Source organism: Sebastes umbrosus, chromosome 3 (assembly GCF_015220745.1).
Source record: "Sebastes umbrosus isolate fSebUmb1 chromosome 3, fSebUmb1.pri, whole genome shotgun sequence".
NCBI lineage: Eukaryota > Metazoa > Chordata > Actinopteri > Perciformes > Sebastidae > Sebastes > Sebastes umbrosus.
The window spans coordinates 17,524,048-17,544,841 of NC_051271.1; the positions used below are offsets into that span (position 1 = coordinate 17,524,048).

Consider the following 20,794-nt stretch of genomic DNA (forward strand, 5'->3'; position numbering starts at 1 on the left):
ATGTTGAATGTTAGATTGTATTTAGGAGACAATCCAACTGAGACTTCCCCTTTATGCACAGTTCTGGGAAATAGAAAATGTGTTCCACCAATCTTGACTCCTGGGGAAGTGAAAAAGGTTGTCAGGGAAGGTGTAGCCCGCACTCGGTAAACTGTCCTCTCTGCAGTCGCACGTTCCTCTACACACAGACCGTAAGTACTCTGCTTTATTTGAAAACAGTTAATTTGTTTAGTGGGTATCTTGTTAGTTAGTTGTCCTCGTTATGTTGTGAACCAGCAATGATATTGAATCCCAATATACAGTATAAGTCTTGATACTAGTGATAAATGCATATTTAATGATGCACACAAGACAAACAATTTACATGTGTGTGTGTCAATTTGTGAATAAATATGGTGATTGATGTTCCTCTACACAAACAAAAACCACCTGGTATAAAATACAAACTGAATAACTATAATTTATTCCTCATATAAAGATGTCAAATGATCACTCCTTGTATGTTTTAAATTGTTACTATGTTAAGATGATAACATATAATACAATAACAATATATTCTGTACATATACACACATTTAAGTCTTGTTTTTAGTTGTGTATCATGGGTTATGCACATGTTACAGCTGGTATTTACCACCATATTTGATGTGAATTGTTTGATTACAGGGAAAATGGCAAATCCACAAGTACCAGTTGGTGAGTTTATACCGTCTGTTTGTGGAGACCAGTTACAACAGAACAGTTCGGTTGTTCCTCATAATTACATAGCTCTAATTTCCTCTAACTTTATTGAAAACATAATTATTTCCACCACTCTGTCTGTCCTCACTTTTTTGTTCTTGTCCATCCTCATTGTGTCTAGTGACAGTTGGCCCGTTGGGGGAAAATCCAGTTCAGGTTGCCTGTCCTCAGTGCCATCAGACGGTACTCACTGAGTTGGAGTACCTCCCTGGTTTGCTCACTTACCTTTCCTGTGGAGGAATCTGTCTCATTGGGTACGAAGCAGTGAGATGTTATGTGCTCCATTATAAGCAGTAGAACCTTTTTGGGCAGCTGAAAAACTGGCTGTTTTTAGAGATTATAGAGCAAAAAGGTGGTGCTGAGGTGGTGCTAGAGGTAGGCCTACGGGTTACTTAAAGAAATATAGACCTCAACAAACTGATTTGTGAAATACATGAAAACCTAACCTATCCTTTATTTATTTATTTTTTAATAATTAGAGAAATGATAAAATAATGTGTTTAAAATCATATATTGTTCATGTATTGTATGCATCCTGACATTAGCCTCTGTCCTCTCCAGCTGTGCATTCGGTTGCTGCCTCATCCCGTTCTTGGTGGACCGGCTGAAAGATGCAAAGCACAACTGTCCTAACTGCAAGACTGTACTTGGCGTGCATAAACGCATATAACTGAGAGCTGCAACGAGAAAAATAAATGGCAACTATTTTGATCATCGAATAATCAAGTAATTTTTAGTAAGTGAAAAAGCCAAACGTTTGCTGATTTCATGCTTCTTAAATGTGAACATTTAATGCTTTATTTGGCTATACATGAAACTGAATTTGAAAAACATCACCGCGGGTTCTGGGAAATTACACAGGTTTTTTTTTCACTATTTCCTGACATTTATTTGACAAAATTATTATGTAATTATGATTAAGAAAATAATTGATAATGAAAATAATTGTTTGTTGCAGCCCTAACTGACATGATGTCCTTCTTAGGGTTAAACCTCCAACACATCCATCAGTACACCAGACTACAAACAGCAGTTTCAACAGTTTCACACTTGACTTTAACACTATATGTCTTGTTATTTGTGATTTTGTAACTACATTTGTTTTTTTGGCTGTGACAACTTATTCCTTTCAAACCCTTGAATATTAATAAACTGTGAACAAGCAAGTGACGAGCTTTAATGATTGTGCAACGATATAAAATATGCATTTATTATTAATCTCATAAAGCTCCAGGCAAGGTAAGCCTACCTGAAGAAAGTGCTATTTCCAAAAGGACACTCTGGATTACATTGACACAAATACAGCAGAAACTGTCATCTTCATTTTTTTTTTTGTTAATTTCACCATTAATTTTAACAATTAAAACAACTGAACCACCAGGGGGAAAAAAAAAAAAAAAATATATATATATATATATATAGCAAATATATGTGCCTAAAAAAAGTGTGAAAAGGTTTCCGAGCATACATACTCGGGATCAACTAATTATTACGATTATTATTATTATAACACCTACTGTGTTGTTATTGCACATTTAAATGTTCAAGTAAGCAATAAAATGTAGCATGTAGCTACACAGCATCTCCTTCTATTAGTGGATATATATTTATCAGTTACAATGATCAGCCATGTGTTTCCTCATACAAGAGAAGCGGTGAGGAGTGTGAGGAGAATGAGGAAGGAGAAGCCAGCGTCAGCTCGGATGTGGGCGCCATTGTTACCTGAAACAGACAAACAAACTTACTTTAGAGATCAGTAACACGGTAATGATTGTGGAGGTTATATAAGGGCTGGGTGTGTTAAAATCCTTTGTATGAGACCATTCTGCCACACAAATAGGTTTGTTTGAAATATTCTGCCATTCTGTCGTTTCATGATGATATGAAAGAGATTCTTGCTGCATAAACGCAGTGTCCCACTGTGATGACCCCTGGTGTCATCTAGGGTCTCCCTGTTATTAACCTGTGTCCGTCTTTGCCCTGCAGCTGGTTGAGTGGAGTGATCTGGGACACCTGGGCCTGGTGTGCCTGGATTACAACACACACATATTCCTCACTGATGTGCCCACACACACTGCTGACACCACTGACTTCCACACTCCATGCGGTTAACATTTTAATTTGTTGTAATTTGGTTTAACTTGTTAAATAAATCCTCTTTTGGTAAATGTTCATATGGTGTGTCTTGGCCACTTGAGCCAGGTTGTAAAACCCACTTTATTAAGAAAACAGGGACAGTGTGTAGGATTTGGCAGCATCTAGTGGTGTGGTTGCAGATTGCAACCAACTGAGTACCCCTCCGCTCACTCCTCTCTTTCCAAGAACGTGAGCCATTGTGTGCAAAACTGTGGTAATGCTGTTCGCTTCGCTCAGAGGCCATCCTTACCATGATAACACTACTTTAGGAGCAACGGAAGTCAGACGGTGGTTGGCGGTAACGCAGTTTCACTAGCGTGTCAGAGAACTACGGTGACCTTCAGGTAACGTAAAAACGTAAAAGTCTCTCTCTAGAGTCAGTGTTTGGTTTGTCCGTTTTGTGTTACTGTAGAAACATGGTGGAGCAACATGGCGGACTCTGTAAAGAGGAGCCGTTCCCTTTGTAGATATGAAGGACTCATTCTAAGCTAACGAAAACACAACTATTCTTAGTTTGAGGTGATTATACACTAATGAAAACATACAAACATTATATTCCATTTCTGCGAATAGATCCCCGAAATGCTACACACTGTGCCTTTAAAAGTTCTTCAAAAACATGGTCTCCTGCTGATGTTTTAATGTTTTAATCTGACTCATTTTCAAACAAGAACCCCGTGACATGGTGTTAAATATGCACCTGATTGCTGCATATCTGATGTAATGCTAAAAGACTGAAGCTAAAGCTAACAGGTCCCAGGCAATTAGTCCGCATTCTCACTAGTTATGATCCATGTAGAAGACATGGAAATAAAACAACAAAAACATGTTCAGTGCTCACCTGTAGTGGTGGTCACAGAGCTGGTGGTGGTGGTCACAGAGCTGGTGGTGGTTGGAGAGCTGGTGCTGGTGGTCACAGAGCTGGTGGTGGTTGGAGAGCTGGTGGTGGTGGTGGTGGTGATGGTGGTGGTTGTAGGGTTGGAGGAGGTTGGAGCGGCAGTTGACGCGGCCGTTGAGTTGGAGGAGGTTGGAGCGGCAGTGGAGGCGGCCGTAGAGTTGGAGGAGGTTGGAGCGGCAGTGGAGGCGGCCATTGAGTTGGAGGAGGTTGGAGCAGCAGTGGCGGTGGCCGTAGAGTTGGAGGTGGTTGGAGCGGCAGTGGAGGCGGCCGCAGTGTTGGAGGAGGTTGGAGCGGCAGTGGAGGCGGCTGCAGAGTTGGAGGAGGTTGGAGCGGCAGTGGTGTTGGTCGTAGAGTTGGTGGAGGCTGTAGAGTCAACCCTTCCTCCCAGAAGCCCCAGTCCCAGCGCGTTAAGGGCTGACCGGGACTGCCTGCTGATCCAGTTACTTACCACTGTTTGGTTTTCATAGGACTTTAAATCTGGCAAGTTGGTGCCAAGCAGACCTTGAACCTCGCTAACAGTCAGGCTCTAAGGAGAGCAGAGCAGAGACATTTCATATTATTTTATAAGCTAAATAAACTGTTTAAAAAGCCTTTTGGATCAGCTGGAAGATGCATCGCCACAAAGCTGAAAACAGGGCTGTTTTTCTTAGCACATGAAAAGTTGACTTTTTAGACCAGCCTATTTTCTTTGAAGCCATCCCCTACTTTTATCTAAGAAAAGTTGTTTATTTCGACAACCTCAGAGCAGACAATTCCTGGTGCACCCCCTGTGATCTTTGGTGCCCCCACAGGGGTGCCTGGACACCAGGTTGGAAACCACTGATTTAGAGATACATGGTTCTCACAGGACAGCAACGCTACAAAACACATGATGATCTTATAGACCATGATGCATTGCTGCAGATTAAACTAGCCAACAGTATATAACGGAGTTAAAATTAGCACAACCTTAAACATCTACAGCAGTAAAATGCAGCATACACATTAATGCAGCTATAATATTAATCCAGAAACATCAGATATAATAATTAAACACTGACAGGGAACATTTTATAGCACAATGAGTACTTTTACTTTTAGTACATTTTGCTGATAATACTTACACACTTTTACTACAGTAAGATTTTCAATGCAAGACTAGTAGTGGAGTTTTTTCACAGTACAGTATTTGTACTTTAGGATCTGAATACTTCTTCCACTTCTGTCCAAATGTAGCAACTTCAGTGTTTTGTCTTTTGCATCGTTGCTCTTTCTAATAACCTTTCACAAACAATCGACCTTTCAAAGACTGCTGCCTCCCAAGAACTCCCAACACTGCTACACACACACACACACACACACACACACATACACACACCACTGACCAGTAAAACGTTCTCATCCAAACTGATGAGGGTAGCCAAGTCCATGTTGGGGTTGGAGGTCGCCAAACTTCTGACGTAGGTTACATTTGCACCCCCTGCAGGCCAGGAAAGAAATAAACAGTATCAACTGTGTTCGAATGGAGGTTTCCTGCATTGAGTATGGATGTGTGTGCGTGGGGGGGGGGGTCTGATTGCGTACCTAGGAAAGCTTGTATGAGCTGGTAGGTGGTAGGAGGGACAGTTGAGCGGGTATTTGTGGCAAATGCTTCTCTGGCGATGATGAACAGTGCTTTCTTTTTCTCCATGCTGCAGCTGGTCACCGTCAGGGCGTTGGCGTCTCTGCAGGCGACACAAACACACCGAGTAAAAGATGAGTGTGTTTTCAGTTCATGAAAGTTAATTGTACATTTTGGTCGCTTAAAAAGGTCTTTCGGCGTTCAGTTATCCTCTTGTGTCACTTCTGGTTGCAACAAAACAAGATGGCATTGGGCAAATACCAAGAACTTGAAGCTTCAAAACAGCAGTCCACAAACCAATAGGTGACATCACGGTCACTACGTCCACTTCTTTTATACAGTCTATCAGCCACTTTGAAACCAAACCTACGCCCTTGCACCTTCCATATAAAATGTATTAACGGCCTTTTGAACTGTGAGCAACAATGGTAAATACTGTTTGGTGTCATGATACTAGTGTAACAATTCCCCAAACACACACACACACACACGGTTCTGACTTCTTACTTGAGGCTTGCTGGGGTAATGCTCTCCAAAACGCTGACATCCAGGAAGCACAGGTTGGCTCCTCCGATGGCGTTGAGCTCATAACTGCCCAGTTTGTTCCCTGCGTTACTCAGATACTTAGTGATGATGGCCTTCGCCTGGACGACAAGAAAAAACATTCATTCATCAGAACACACAAGCACATACACATAAACACAACACACTTCTTCACTTGTTTACTCACCAGGCTCGAGTCCCACGGCCCGTTCATCGAGTTCATCAAAGCGGAGAGTGTGTCGATCTGAGTGATGTTCCACATGTTGATGTCAACAATAGTGGCCACACGGGACGCTGGGCCTAGGAGCTGAACCTGATCTTCTGGGATGGTAGAGTCCGCAGCGTAAGCCTAAAAATATGTGAGAATTATTATCACCCAGCAGACGATCAGAGTCAGTTCATTTGACTGTAGTAGTAGTTAGTCATGTGAGTCACGTGAGTCGCTAATCAGTGAAGTTGACGTCAACCACGACCGTTTCCTAACCCTACCTAAGTGGATATGTTGCCTAAACCTAACTTCCTGTGAAAACAGAAGTTTATTTTGAAAAGACACCATGTAACGGGCGTATATTGACACGCCGTCCCGGTCCGTCCAAAAGTAACGCAAGAGGGGTAACCCCTACGTCGGTGTCCGATGCCGAGGTGCACTGACCAAGCGGCGGTATTTCACGAGTTGGGAGTGAGAATGCGTTAGCACGAGTTGTGTGAGAATTTGTAAACGGATGTTTTGAGATAGTTTTGCCCCCATTTATTTCAATTCATCAAGACTTTTTTCAGTTTTTTGATTTTCCGTTCACTGTGGAGGCATGCGAGAAGTTTTCTTCAAGAATTCAAAGTAATACAGGGTGAGTAAAAGATATGCAATATTCCTTTAAATCTATTATTTATAATCAATTTTGGTTCTTACATGATTGTATCTCTCTATAAAGCGCTTTGGTCAATGATTGTTCTTTTGCTTTATTAATAAAATTGACTTAACTAGCACCAACAAGATAAAAGACATTTACAAACCAATCACGTCTTCCCGTCACCTACCTCTCGCAGCTTGCTGAGAACAATCTTGAGGTACTCCTCCTGGTCCACCTTGTCAGTGATGGCCTCCAGGTTGTCTTTAACGGTCGAGGCGCTGAGGCAGCAGTTGAACTGATTTATGTCGTCATAATCGAAGGGGAACGTGGCAGCGCTGATGGTCACCTGGGTGATGGTTCCTACAGTGCACTCAGTTGCTAAAATCACAGCAGAAAAGTCGTTAAAATAGTAAATTCATGGAGAGGAAATACCAGATAAGGAGAGGGAGACTCACAGATAGATCGCTTTGACCTCTTTTGAAGGGATTTTCTTAGTTCTTCCTTCAGCGTCTTCTCATTCTGTCTGCTCACTCCGTTGCTCTCAGTAACTTTCAGGAAGTAACTCAAGAAGTCCCGCTTCGTTTCCTGCTCGCAGGAATAAACAATACGCAAAACCAAACATCACCGACCTCAATCCAACACCAAGCAGGTGACGAGATGCCACAGACGAACGGTCACCTTTTTCTTCTAAATGCATTTATTCGTGTGTGTTTGTTACTCACTTTGTCAAAGTAATTGTAAAAGGTTGAGGTCAAATACAGCGGTAACATCCCAAGGTCCTTCAGAGTATCTTCGTTCCATGTTGATGGTGCTCTGGTTATTGAAAAATAAACAGGATATCAAACTGAAATTGAAATGTTTTAACTGGTCACTAAATTACAATTTAGTTGTTTTTTTAAATTGTTTTCTGTTTTTTGGAAAGAAACAGAAGAAAATAGGGGGCTGCTGGTAAGAAATAATTTCTGCTGATACTATTATGACATACAATAAAGAGGTATTATGATTCAAAATAGAATAGATGTATTGCTGCTGTTGACGTACCCGTACTGTGTTGCCCCGCTCTGCAGTAGCGCTTCAACAGCAGCCGCTTGAGCGCTGTCGAGGTCCTTGCAGTCCTTGAGTTCTTCCAAGATGGATGGGTCAGAGGTCTCGATGTAGGATCCATCCAGAACGCAGCACATGTTTCCCAACACCGATATATCATCCTTAGTCAAACTCGTGTTTGTTATATCCTTAGAAAATAGAAGGATTAAGAACAGCAACAAATTACAGATTGGAATATAAAAGAACAGAAGCATCTGAATTTAGATTTACACTGTTGACACTCACAGTTGTGCCTTTACGCCGTGACACACACTCTGATATTTATTCCTTATTGCAAGGGTTGTCAAACTTTTTGGGGCAAGAGAACATTTTCCAAGGACCCTCATAATCGTACCACTGATTAAGTATAATGCTTACTACCATTTGTACTCTTAGATGCCATTGATTGAAACTATTCATATTATAAAACTTTTCAAACTAAATACTTCAGACCTGTTTGATAGTGACAAACAGAAACACATTTCAATTTGAATCATGTTAACGCCACTTTGTTTTGCCCTGATTGTCCGGATGCTTTGTAATCAGATGTTGCTTTAGCTTGGCCGGGCATGAGAGAGAGAGAAAGAAAGAGAGAGGGGTATGACATGTAACAAAGACCCGCTTTAAAATCCAATCCAATCGTATCCAGATTGCATCTAGATATGATTTAACCTGGTTACATTTAGTGTTGGAGTAACTTTGATCTTCCTTCATTCAGTTTATCAAACAGTATTTGATTCCTGAGAAAGCCAGTTTAAATGTAGTTTAATAGGCTCTTTTAGTAGAAACTGGGAACATTAGAGATGTATGTGTTGTTCTGTTGTTCGGGGACTCACCAGGCAGCTCCTGGCGTTATCAAACAGAGCGGTCTGTTTGTAGCTGAGGGCGGAGGAGAAGACAGAGAAATCTGCTTTTGACAGCTGTTCAAAATAGGACCTGCAGCTGGACTGTGGCACCATGGGGTAACTGTAGAGAGACGAAACGACAGCAACTAACACAAACTGTTCTGTTATCATTACAAAACCTGTTTTAGTTAAACTCACTCATAGTACAGCAGCATATCATGAGGATAGAGGTCGAAGCTGGTGGCATCTGACTCCTCTTTAATGTGGTTGTACATGCAGGTCAACTGTTGGTGAGACGAGCAAAAACTTTAAATAATTCAGTATATACGTATCTCCTTTATTGTTCCACTAATCTGTGATTTGTAAGTGAAAAAATGTTGAGGTGAAAAACCAGGGAACATTTGGTTGAAAAGAGAAACACATACAGTATAATGTAGACACATAGAGTGCTGCAGGGACGATGTATTTTTGTAGGCCAACCAGGAAGTTAGCATCGCCCTGGGTTCCCTCGACAAAAAGCCAATGGGATTTTTCCATTGGGTTTTGGATTATTGCAGAAAATAAACTCTGTGGCAAACAAACGTTTATGATACTTACACGTTTTGTTCAACAATATAATCTTCACAAATGAACACCACTTCTATGATTTTTGAAGTGTGAATGCAAACGGCAGAGGTAAAAAGGACCGGAAGTGCTAAAATGCTAACTCATATCCCGGTTTTAGGACTCATTCCTGCATCACTCTTTTGTTTCAACTGCACGCACGCACACACACACACACACACACACACACACACACACAGACACGCACACACACACACACAGACACACGCACACCCGCACACACACAATCTCACCTGAGTCTCCTCCAGTGTGACCTTGTTGCTGCCTGTCCTCCGACAGGCTTTGATCAACTTATTGATCTGTGCCTTCTGAACAGACCTCACTCCGGTGCATGTGAACCCTTGTAGCACAGAGGACGATAAACTACACGCACACACATACACACACACACACACACACATAGTATGTTACTTACATATTGAAACCCACCTGCAGGACATTCCCTGATTGGGTATTTTGTGTAAACTCTTCCTTCAAAACTCACTTGTTTGGACTTCCCAGCTCTGCGGTCGCTGATTCCGCAGCCATTATGTCAAAGAACAACTCAACCTAAAAAAGAAATACATAGTGTGTATTTGACATACTCTACAGTACTGTGTTCAGTACAAAAGTGTGTGTTTCAGTACCTGGTCCCGTTCCCATTTCTTGTTGTTGAGTGTGTCGATAGTGCTGCCGGTATTTGAGAGGCCCAGCAGCAGAGCACGAGGGATCTCAGAGGCCAATTCATCTGGAACGTTCAGTATGATCTTGTCACTGTCGCTGTTCACTGATATGATCTGGGTGAGGATGTGGGAGGTAAGTTGAATGACCGCCCGCTCTGTTTCATCTCTGATGACAGCCCACAGTGATGTCACAGTATCTTGAAGTACACTTCTACATCACTGCAGTCTGTGAGTCTCCAATCTATACTCAATTTACTGTTATTTTTGTCTTCTCTGTATATTTGACGGCATCTACTGTTTTGGAAGAGGGATCCCTCTCCATTTAATGGTTTTTATTTGTGTTTTTCCCTTATCTGAATTGAGGATCTAAGTATGGAGGATGTTATATATCGTATATCTGCTGGAGCCAATTTGTGATTTTGGACAATATAAATAAAATCCTTTAACAGAAAAAGGAAGTCATCATACCTGAGCAACAAAGAGCTCCTGGACGACCTGTGGAGCGGACGCTATGTGTTCCAGAAATGAAGGATTTTTAGATGCAGTAATAAGCTCGGAGCCGCTGATGCTGCTGAACGTTTCCGCTGGTACACCCACAACAAGAGAGCCCAGCATGAGCAACGACGACGTGCTGTTGATCTGTTGTGATGGAAGACACAAATGAGACCGCTTTATTCTGACTGGTGTGCTTATAGAGAACCTAAATCAAATCAATGTGACAGACAGACTGACAGACCTGCATCATCCCTGAAGACAACAGAGCCTGGATGATGGCCTTGGCCTGACCTTCATCCCAGCCCGTCACATCGCTGAGAGTGGTGAGGGCATCATACAGGTCCAGAGGGTCTATCGTCTTGATCTGACCGGTGGACAGGCCGGTGCTTCCGTTGCCGAGGGAAGAAATGGCCGTGGCATCGATGTCGCCACCGAGGTTACCCGCCAAAGCTGCAGTAATCTAGAGGGGAAAAGTAAAAACTTTGTCGGATGCAGTTATATTTCTGAGTTTGTATTTTTGAGTGTAAAGGTTTGTTCTTGGGGCAGTTCCCTACAAAGTAGCAACCTCAATCCAAAGTCCATTTTTGTACTTCTACCATTCATACCTTCTAAAGTACAATTACGTACCCAGAGGAACCAAATCATTACTTTTCAACAATGAGGAGGCTCAATGGGAGCTCCCTTAGAGTGCAATTTATTGACACAGCTTCGTAAGTGACGTTTCGAGCCCAAGCTCTTCTTCAGACTTAATATTGAGTTAAGTTAAGGCATTAAGTACAAGACCTCAACATCATCTTGATGTTGCAGATTGCAACCAATTGAAACTTCTGCTGTGTACCAAGCATGTAGGAGAACTATGACTTGTCACTCATCAAACCATTCAGTGACCGATTATGTCCTGAATGGGAGCGAAGGCATCTGCATTCGTTATGTTTTTCTTTTAAATTGACACCTGTCTGTTTGTGAAAAATGTACGTCTCAGCAGGAAACTATACTGCTAACGTTTGTGTGTGTGTGTTTATTACCTGTGAGTCCAGGGCTGTACAGATAATGGACAGGTTGTGCAGAACCATTATACTTTCTTGTGATGCCAGCTGGGTGAATGCTGGACCAGAAGCGAAACACCGATACAACAGAGGAAGTCTGCAGAGAGAATCGGTTTATACACAGATAGTATCGTTCACGTATGTATTTGTGATGATGTGTGAGTTTTTTTTTCCGCTGTTTAGACTCACAGTAAGGGGTAGAAGTTGATGTCCTGTTTATAGACGAGCTCAGTGTAGTATTCGATGAAGTTGAGAGGTAAAGTGGTGTGGTTGAGGATGGCGATGTTCACAGGGTTCACTGTGAACTCCTGGATAACCTTCAGAGAGGACAGAGAGGCGGTTTAAACACTGGAACGGTGGTCTGTGCGTCATTAATCCATCAATCTTCAACATAAATTCAATCCCAGTGAACAAAACCTGAGCTTTAGATTTAACAAATTCGGTTCAGTAGCCTACCTCATCCGATCCAAACATCAGAAGATCCTCCAGAGTGAGGAAAGGCATGAAAGGGCCGATGTACTCAGCAAACCAGGCTGTGGAGTTTAGTTCTGGGTTGCTTGGGTTGTAACACCTTGGCACCGTCGCTACAACGACAAAAGCCAGGGAAATAAATAAAGATTAAACTAGAAAGGTGCACTCAGTAGAGTGCAGATCTCCGCCAGGTGTATCTGCAACGACCACTGCTGTAATGGTTGATTGAATGAATGGCCAACTGCCCATCTAGACTGCAAGTGTATCATGACGCTGCTATTGCAATCTATGCAGATGTCTGCACCAGCTCTGTGCAGGCGCGTGTCTCAGCTCCGTCTCACGGGCGTAACCGTGACTTGAAGCGCTTATTTAGGCTTCAAGTCTGTTTTTTTTCAACAACACACATGTAATCGTGAGGTTGACGCCAAATAAAAAGGCACGGAATTACTGTCTCTGGTCACAGAGCAGTGGCTGAGCGGCGGCGATGCAGTCATCAGTGTGTGAGTCATCAGTAGTGAGTGAGGAGTCAGCTGTCAATCAATGGCAGTATCAAACAGGCAATAAAAGGTGTTTTGAGAAACTGCAACCACAAGAGGTCCTTGAGCATGCAGCCATAAATGAGCATCCAAAATATTATGCAGTTTGGTGCAGCAGTATGTGAGATTAGCTGTGGACAGACACAGAGATGCACACACTCATTCATACACACAGTCGATCTCATGATCCTCCTGGCGAAGATAATAAAAACAACATAAAAATATAGTCAGGCTAATTGAGACTCTTTTCACCGTGGACCATTTTGTTCTCCTTTTGTTGAAGGTGCTATATATCTTCAATAAAACATTTCCACATTAATTGAAGATACTGATCTTGTCGCCTGGCACTTTTTTGAGAAACAAGTTGCTTAAAGGAGTCTTACAGTCGCAAAATCTTGCGAGAAAGTTGCTTACAGTGTCAAAGACAAGCTCTGTGTTACACTGGAGACTGACCTGAGGTGAGGTAGGCTCTGATGGTGTTGAACACGTCTGGTCTCATAAAGTCTACAGCAGTGTAGTTGTATTCACCAAGAACTGAAACGCTGAAATCAAAACACATGATTTGAAAACATCCAAGAAATGACATGATATAAAAAAAAATTTTCCAAAATGAGCATCAAGTGTTGTGAAAACCACTCGTACATCTTTTGGAAGGCCAGGCAGGAGGCGTTGTGTGTTCTATTGGGGCTGATCAGACTCTTTGTGAGGAAGCCCAAGTAGTTATGTAGGCGTCGGTCAAACCAGGCGTTGACCTCTGACCTCTCGGAGCTGCTTATCGCCCTGCGCCAGACGCAAGGCAGCGTGGGCCGCCGCACCACCGCCGGGAGGTACTCCTGTGGTGAATGTACACATTATTATTGCATAAATTTGTGTTTGCATTTCAGTGTGTTTGTGTGTGTGGTACATACGGTCTCCAGGAACATCGGCGTCTGGATGAAGTTGTCGTAGATCACACAGAGCTCTGCATCGTTGTCGACGACGTCAGGGCGACGGAGAAAATCTCCGAGAGCTGATGGAGGCATGGAGTTCACCAGCTGGAGGAGCAGCAGACATTAGCTAAGTCATCCTCACAGGCTTCAACCCAAGCACTAAAACTGACCGTCTCTGTTATTTTTTTGGACACACACCTGATGCATCCTGTCGTGAGGCATGAGGGACAGGAAGGTGGTCAGGTTGGGGAACTGGAAGCCCCCGAACGAGCGCTCCAGGAAACTGTAGAAACTGTGGTTGAAGTTGTCGCCGTAGCACTGAAGAGGAATTGGTCCTAGAATGAGGGAGAGTGAAAGAGGTCGTCTGTCAAACACACTCGATTGAAATGAAGTCTTCCAAGGTTTCAAAGATGGTGAATTAGAGGACTTATGCTCGCTGTAAACTGCCATCAAGAGTGTTAAATAATGAAGGGTTTATTCAACATTTTATATGCAAAATTATGAGGGCTGCCAATCGATTAAAATATTTAATTGCGATTAATTGCAAATTAATCACATTTTTTTGTCTGTACAAAATGTACCTTAAAGGGAGCCTGTTTCAACTCATGTTTACAGACTAGGGCTGTCAATTGATTAGAATATTTAATCATGATTAATCGCATGATTGTCCATAGTTAATCACGATTAATCGCAAATTAATCACAGATTTTTTATATATTCAAAATGTACCTTAAAGGGAGATTTGTCAAATATTTAATACTCTTATCAACATGGAATTGGGCAAAATGCTTGCTTTATGCAAATGTATGTATATATTTATTACTGGAAATCAATTAACAATATGAAACAATAATAAATATTTTCCAGAAACCCTCACAGGTACTGCATTTAGCATAAAACAATATGCTCAAATCATTACATGGCAAACTGAAGCCCAACAGGCAACAACAGCTGTCAGTGTGTCAGTGTGCTGACTTGACTATGACTTGCCCCAAACTGCATGTGATAATCATAAAGTCTGTAAAGAGGAGACTCGTTGGTACCCATAGAACCAATTTTCCTTGCCAAAATTTTGCATATGTTTGGAGCGTTATTTAGCCTCTTTTGCGACTGGCTAGTATGACATGGTTGATACCAATGTATTTGTTTTCTAGTTTCATATGGCTCTTCACTCTAGCTTTAAAACTGAGCCCGCTACAACCTAATAATCGCAAATTGTATTAATGCGTTAAAGAAATTAGTGGCGTTAACACGTTATTATCGCGTTAACTTTGACAGCTCTAATTTATACATTAACCTCTCTGTTAGATCAATAACTGTCATGTAATTCCTGTAAAAGGATTAAGTATCCTGACGACTTATTTTAATTGATACAGGAAAAAAAACTGATGTGATTACAGTAATGCATCCTTTTGTAAATGTGTTACCACCCGAAAGTGTTTACTTTCAGTGTGCTTTCTTTACCTTTGAGAAGCTGAACGATGTGGTTGTGGATTTCTTTTTTTGTATCTTCACTGAGAGAGGAGATTGTTGAATTCAGGTTCTCGACTCTGAAATAAAATAAATAAAATTGAATAAAAAACAAGGCAATCAATGATTTTTTTTTACATTTATATGGAATCCCATACAGATGATGTAAGACAAATTACAATTTTCTAAAACCAAAAAATTGTTCAGTTCAATTGATTCCAGTAAAATCAAATCATCAGTTTGTAAACGTACCCCTGCTGCTCGATACTGCAGTTTCTTCCTGCCAGTATTCTGAAGAATGGTGCAACGTGACGCGGCGACAGGTTGACCAGCAGGGGGCGCAGTCGGTTGTGGAACCACTGCGACACGACTGAATCACCCACCAAGTGATCGGAGAGATTTGCCCGTTCAAACACAACTTGCAACATGGCTGACCTCACCGCGGACTGGAACATGTTTTCATGACCCTGCAGGAAAAAGAGAAAAGTTTTAAGAATACATTTTTTTTTTTTTCTGCAAACGACAACAAGCAGCTTTAAGTGATATGATTTAGTTAGTGGTGCTTGTTTAACTGCACCTTCTTCTAATATTTCTGTGCGAAGTGTCATTTTGCTAAAAGTGTGGAGCTTCTCGCACACTAACCATGATCGCAGGTGAGAAGTAATCAAAGAAGGCGGGGAAGAATCGGTCGGGGATATGTCTCATCACCATGAAAACCTGGTCAGCAGAGGTGAGCTGGCCAGGTGTGGAGGACACCTCTGCCAGCTGTCTGACTGTCAGCTGTGGTAAAGCTTCCATCTGCACGTGAACAGACAAATATATGAACAACGACGAAGAGGGTTAAAACACAGAGAGGAAAAACAAATAAATGAACATAATAACAAGAGATGAAACAGGAAGTACCGCCGAAAAGTTGGAATAGAGCAGCTGCAGGTCGTTGAAGGACACGAGGACAGAGAAACCTCCCAAGTTCCTCTGCAGCCATTCTCCGCTGTTGATAGTGTTTGAGCTGCAGCTGGAGTCTGAACCACAAAACACAACAACAAATTCAACTTTACTGCACGCTGTTTTACTATTGGCTCACAAGCCTTGTTAGAAGTGAGAACCAAACATCAGTAATCTTCCACAGAGATAAAAAAAATATTCTTAAAATTTTTAAATTACTAATTCAAAATCATAATCATTTTTTTCAGGAAAAGCCATACTTTTATTCGACACCTTTTTAAAGGCTCTATAGATTTTTTTAAATTATTTGTCTACATAAAAATGTTATCAATGAGACCTTTAACCTTCGTTATATATATTTGTTTGAAATGTTGTCTTGGTAATATTTGGATTCGGTTTGCAGACATTACTCTTTTCATCAATGCTATTTTTCCATATCTGCTGTACGTGTTGCGGGTATAATTATGCTCTTTCTATGAGGATCTAATAATGGCAAAGTTGTCTCTCCATTTTTCATCCAGCTGAATATTGTTTTCAGGTACATAATGAGTTTTACAGCCTCACAAAGACACTGTAAACTGTTACTTTTATACTTTTACTCTAGCACAAAACATTTATGATTTATCATTTTCTTGTAAAATGCACTGAGACAATTTGTGATTTTACACTCAAAATAAACAGATTTTCTTACTGACTTTGACATCTTTATGGAAATGTGTGAATGTACCTGCGGTGTTATTCCTGGTCAGGAAAACCCTGATGAAGTGAGTGTAGACAGAAACCTGCCTGGCGAGAGTCATGTGAGGCTGGAGACGGCTCAAAATCTGCACGCTGAGTTCAGGAATGAAATGAAGGGGTCAAGGGTTAATGACAATATCTTGTGAATCTATCTAGTGAATGTGTGAGAGGCTTTCTGCTGCTCACATTTGCTGGTAGGTGCTGCAGTTCAACCCCTTTGTGGTGAGGCATGAGAGGAAGTCAGGAGAAATGGCGGGCAGGAATGGGCGCAGCCGGCGGTTAAACCACAGCTGGATGAAGGCGGGATTATTGAGGCTGGCGACGCCAAACGTGTCCAATCGGATTTCTCGTATAGAGTCCAAAACCATCGACACTGCAGGATTTCTGGGGTCCAGAGTCTGCAAGAAAACCAAAAAGTTTCTAGATTTCATCAGGAAACGGGTAAAATGAGGAGAATTGCTGATTCGTACCGTGTTGGTTAGAAGATCCAGAGCTGCGTCCAGCACGAGTGAGGCATTGGAGAGGAGAAGCTTCCAGACGGGTCTCGAGCCGCTGGAGTTGGAGGAGTGATTACACGCCAATATGGCCGCCAGATCCTCTGCTTTCAACGCCACCAGCTGTGTGATGAAAGAAAACATTCGGACAATGAAGGAGGATCAGAAAACATACCGAAGATTCAAACTGAAACCATTTCACACAACAGTAGTTTTAGGACTGTTGAGATGTTCATCGGTAGAGGAAGTACCCAGATACTTTACTTTAAAGTATAAATAACACAATCTAAAAATACTCCATTAAAAGTTCTGAATTTAAAATGTTACTGAAGAAAAAGTAGAGAAGTATTACCAACAAAATGTACTTAAAGTATCAAAAGTAAAAGTACTCATTTTGCAGAACTCCTTTCAAAGTGTTATATTATGTTTAACATTTTTATTGCCACAAAAGATATAGGACAACAGCAGTAAAACTATAAAGGGACTGGTATTTATATTTTGCAACAATACTCCCCCCCCCCCATTCCTCTTTGATGCGATTGAGATAGTGTGGTACACATGGAAGATTTGACAACTTAAACATGGAATTAAATTAGGTAATCACAGAAACAGTAAAGAAGGAAAAATAAATAAATAAATAAATAAATAAATAAATAAACAAATAAATAAATAAATAAATAAAAGACAAATTATATATATATATATATATATATATATATATCAATATATATATATATATATATATATATATATAATTCAAATATTAATATTTAATATTTAAAAAGAAAAGTTAGTGGTTGCTGACACTCATGTTGTACTATAGAAATCTGTAGACAGTCACAAGGATCCGGGGGGTCAAAAGTGTTATATTATTATAGAATATTATATTATTCTGTTTCTGTTTTTATCACTAACGAATACATGTAAGAGTGTTTTAATGTTGTAGTTTCCAGTGGTGGAATGTAACTTGGTACATTTAATTAAGTACTGTACTTAACAGCTCATTTTACTTGACTATTTCTATTCCACGCTACTTTATACTTCTACTCCACTACATTTATTTTACATAGTTACTGGTTACTTTTTACAGATTCAAAATATATTCAACAAAAATCAACTAATAAATGATGATGTATTATTGTAGATTGAGCTACACGGCCATCTTTACCAACTACAACATCAGTGATGCTTATATATTAATGGTTGTTAAACTGGAAAATGCCTTGTTCATGTTTGGTATACATTTCTATGTGTTCTCTTTCAATAAAGTATTAAAAACAGAAAAGTAACGAGTAAATACAAGGCTCAAATAAGTAAAAAGTCAAACTAAATCTTTCTGAAATGTAATGGAGTAGAAGTATATAGTAGCATAAAATGGAAATACTCAAGTAAAGAACAAGTATACCTCCAAACTGAGTAAATTTACTTCCACCACTAGAGATGTTTTGGTGTCTTACCGAGGCACAGGCGAATTCCTCAACAGCAAAATCACAGAAGCGTCCGTTCATCAATCCGCTGTTGAGGTGGAGCTGCAGTATTGTGCTGGAGAATCAAAATAAAAGATCAAATTATTTGTTGACGTATATTAACATAAAATATTTAAACAAGCTCAAAGTACGACAGAGAGAGAGAGAGAGAGAGAGAGAGAGAGAGAGAGAGGTTTATAAATCCCACCTGTTCACTCCAGCACAAATGTTGCTTTCTGTGGAAAAAAAGCAATAAATTAATTCAAAGTGATTATTAATATTAAAATATTGAATCATTTTATACATTTTTTAAAGCAGTGAGACAACTTACCATTTGCCATGACAACATTGCACTTGGGAGAGAAAAAGATTAAGATGGTTATGAGGCTTTTATCATCAAGACAAATATGAGACTAACAATATTCAGATAAAAAAATAAGAAAAAAAACATTTAATTACCTGTCCACTGTATATGATGCAACCTATAATAAAAGTAAATGCAAATTAGTTCATGTATAGTTCAGAAATTAAGTTTACATTATGACATAAATAAAGACATGGTCATGTTCAGGTAAGATAATAAACTTGGATACAGAAATATTGATTATAGTATATATATTATCTTTACGGAATTGCTGTCTGTTTTATTTAGCTCAACTTATTCACACTACCAATATCCATATGTGAGTCTTGATCCCCACTACATGTGAGAAATCCACAAAAATCAGCTTTTCACCTGGAGATTTTATTAATTTACATTAATTTGCAGTGCTATTCCAAAAAATGAGATGCTTGTTATACACCTGCAGACAGGTGGTCTATAGGTGATGTACCGACTGTCACATACATTTCCACAATTTCAGAAAACCAAGATGGAGCAACTTAAAGGGAGCTTTGGTATTTTTCTACCTAGACCCTCTATTTTTCCATGTTTTTGTGTCTAACTGACTAATGGGGACAACAATTTTTGAAACAGGTCCAGTATTGAGGGAGAGAGACGTCAGCTTCTTATGGGCTGCAATATGTCGCTATTGGGGCAAGCTGGCACCGTCATTTACGTCCACTAAAAGTGCTTGTTTTTGCCATGACAGGCTCTGATTGTTATTATAAATGTCTGACATGGAAAGAGTCTCGTTCAAGGAGAAGTCTCGTTCTGAAATCTGGCGAGGTGACGTGTTGCTGGAAGACAACGGTGGAATAGTGGAATCCATGGTGGAAACGTGAGTGCCAGTCGGGCAGAGCTTGTTGTGTTGGAGTACAGAAAGCGTAGCTTAGTGTTATCTAAAATATTTCTAATGTCATGGCTGAATATTTAGATGATTTCCACAATTTGGACGAGGTCTTTGAAGTTCATGGCCGCCCGTATTTATTTGAGTCAGAGTATACGGATATTCAGATTTCACAACGAGACTTCTCCTTGAGCTGGACTTGAACACAATAAACAGACTGGATCAAGTAAAGGTTAAGAAAAAGGTTTTATTCCTATATAGGGTCCTCGTTTTGCGGCTGCCCTTACAATGTTATCCCTCAATACTTGACCCATTTAAGAAATTGTTGTCCCCATTAGTCAGTTAGACACAAAACTATGGGAAAAAATAGTTTCCAGGTGGAAAAACACCAACGTTACCCTTTAATGTTTTGATTGTACGGCAGGAAATGAGTAAGGTGTCGTTGTCATTGTCAACACTATTGGTGATATTATCTTTAAAGTTTCATTTAGTCTGATATAATTTGTGGATTTAAACTGACCTGACACTGGGTCAGTCATTACAAACTCAAAGAACTACATTTTCTATTTGAATGAAGATCCAAAAGTTTCCAAAGATACCAAATACATCAAGTTGAGTTTTGGAGAAATGCATCTAAAATGATGCTAAAGACATCCAGAATATTTCCATTTGATCGAATGGTGCAGCCACAACATAAAATCTTGGGTTTGAATATTTTCAGATGATTTTCTTCAACCTTAAAGCTCCTCAAGGTAAAAATCTTATATTATTACTATTATTATTATATTATAAATGTTAATAATATTCTGCAGACGTTGCTTCTCACCTGGTGGTATGTACTTGGATAACTGTGTCTTGGTGTTTGTGATGTATGACACTGTATTAAGAGAAGCTGTAGGTGTGGCCAAGTCCAGTCTGGTAAACCTAGAACAGCAACATGAGGGATTATCATCACAATGTTATGATTCATATAATTACGTATACATAATCAATAT

At 40.3% G+C, this 20,794-nt stretch overlaps 2 protein-coding genes across 2 annotated transcripts in view; one reads left to right on the top strand and one right to left on the bottom strand.

Annotated features, from left to right (window-relative positions):
• On the top strand, positions 1–1,907 carry LOC119484911 (lipopolysaccharide-induced tumor necrosis factor-alpha factor homolog). Its single transcript, XM_037764092.1, has 4 exons — positions 1–9; positions 137–191; positions 863–995; positions 1,303–1,907. Exons 1-4 carry the CDS (start codon positions 1–3, stop codon positions 1,409–1,411), a joined length of 306 nt encoding a protein of 101 aa, XP_037620020.1. The 3' UTR covers positions 1,412–1,907.
• Positions 1,899–20,794, bottom strand: part of LOC119485383 — a 43,939-nt gene continuing 25,043 nt past the window's right edge. Inside the window, exons 30-65 of the mRNA XM_037764958.1 lie at positions 20,626–20,723; positions 19,030–19,052; positions 18,902–18,923; positions 18,779–18,806; positions 18,562–18,646; positions 17,081–17,227; positions 16,797–17,008; positions 16,600–16,703; positions 15,831–15,949; positions 15,570–15,725; positions 15,180–15,394; positions 14,922–15,007; positions 13,656–13,792; positions 13,437–13,562; positions 13,171–13,361; positions 12,982–13,070; positions 11,978–12,105; positions 11,711–11,838; positions 11,501–11,618; positions 10,717–10,935; positions 10,449–10,619; positions 9,945–10,094; positions 9,803–9,867; positions 9,552–9,681; positions 8,893–8,978; positions 8,686–8,815; positions 7,808–7,998; positions 7,489–7,579; positions 7,222–7,351; positions 6,954–7,144; positions 6,106–6,267; positions 5,883–6,019; positions 5,339–5,478; positions 5,140–5,234; positions 3,719–4,301; positions 1,899–2,463 (exon numbers count right to left, since the gene is read on the bottom strand). Coding sequence (XP_037620886.1) covers positions 2,381–2,463; positions 3,719–4,301; positions 5,140–5,234; positions 5,339–5,478; positions 5,883–6,019; positions 6,106–6,267; positions 6,954–7,144; positions 7,222–7,351; positions 7,489–7,579; positions 7,808–7,998; positions 8,686–8,815; positions 8,893–8,978; positions 9,552–9,681; positions 9,803–9,867; positions 9,945–10,094; positions 10,449–10,619; positions 10,717–10,935; positions 11,501–11,618; positions 11,711–11,838; positions 11,978–12,105; positions 12,982–13,070; positions 13,171–13,361; positions 13,437–13,562; positions 13,656–13,792; positions 14,922–15,007; positions 15,180–15,394; positions 15,570–15,725; positions 15,831–15,949; positions 16,600–16,703; positions 16,797–17,008; positions 17,081–17,227; positions 18,562–18,646; positions 18,779–18,806; positions 18,902–18,923; positions 19,030–19,052; positions 20,626–20,723 — 4,966 coding nt within the window. The 3' untranslated portion in view covers positions 1,899–2,380. The remainder of the gene's footprint in view (positions 2,464–3,718; positions 4,302–5,139; positions 5,235–5,338; positions 5,479–5,882; positions 6,020–6,105; positions 6,268–6,953; positions 7,145–7,221; positions 7,352–7,488; positions 7,580–7,807; positions 7,999–8,685; positions 8,816–8,892; positions 8,979–9,551; positions 9,682–9,802; positions 9,868–9,944; positions 10,095–10,448; positions 10,620–10,716; positions 10,936–11,500; positions 11,619–11,710; positions 11,839–11,977; positions 12,106–12,981; positions 13,071–13,170; positions 13,362–13,436; positions 13,563–13,655; positions 13,793–14,921; positions 15,008–15,179; positions 15,395–15,569; positions 15,726–15,830; positions 15,950–16,599; positions 16,704–16,796; positions 17,009–17,080; positions 17,228–18,561; positions 18,647–18,778; positions 18,807–18,901; positions 18,924–19,029; positions 19,053–20,625; positions 20,724–20,794) is intronic.

Bases quoted from the DNA above. Each gene is read 5' to 3' on its own strand.
- LOC119484911 (XM_037764092.1), top strand. The intron at 192-862 runs GTAAGTACTCTG...CATTGTGTCTAG, and splicing joins CGTTCCTCTACACACAGACC to TGACAGTTGGCCCGTTGGGG. The intron at 996-1,302 runs GTACGAAGCAGT...TGTCCTCTCCAG, and splicing joins GGAGGAATCTGTCTCATTGG to CTGTGCATTCGGTTGCTGCC.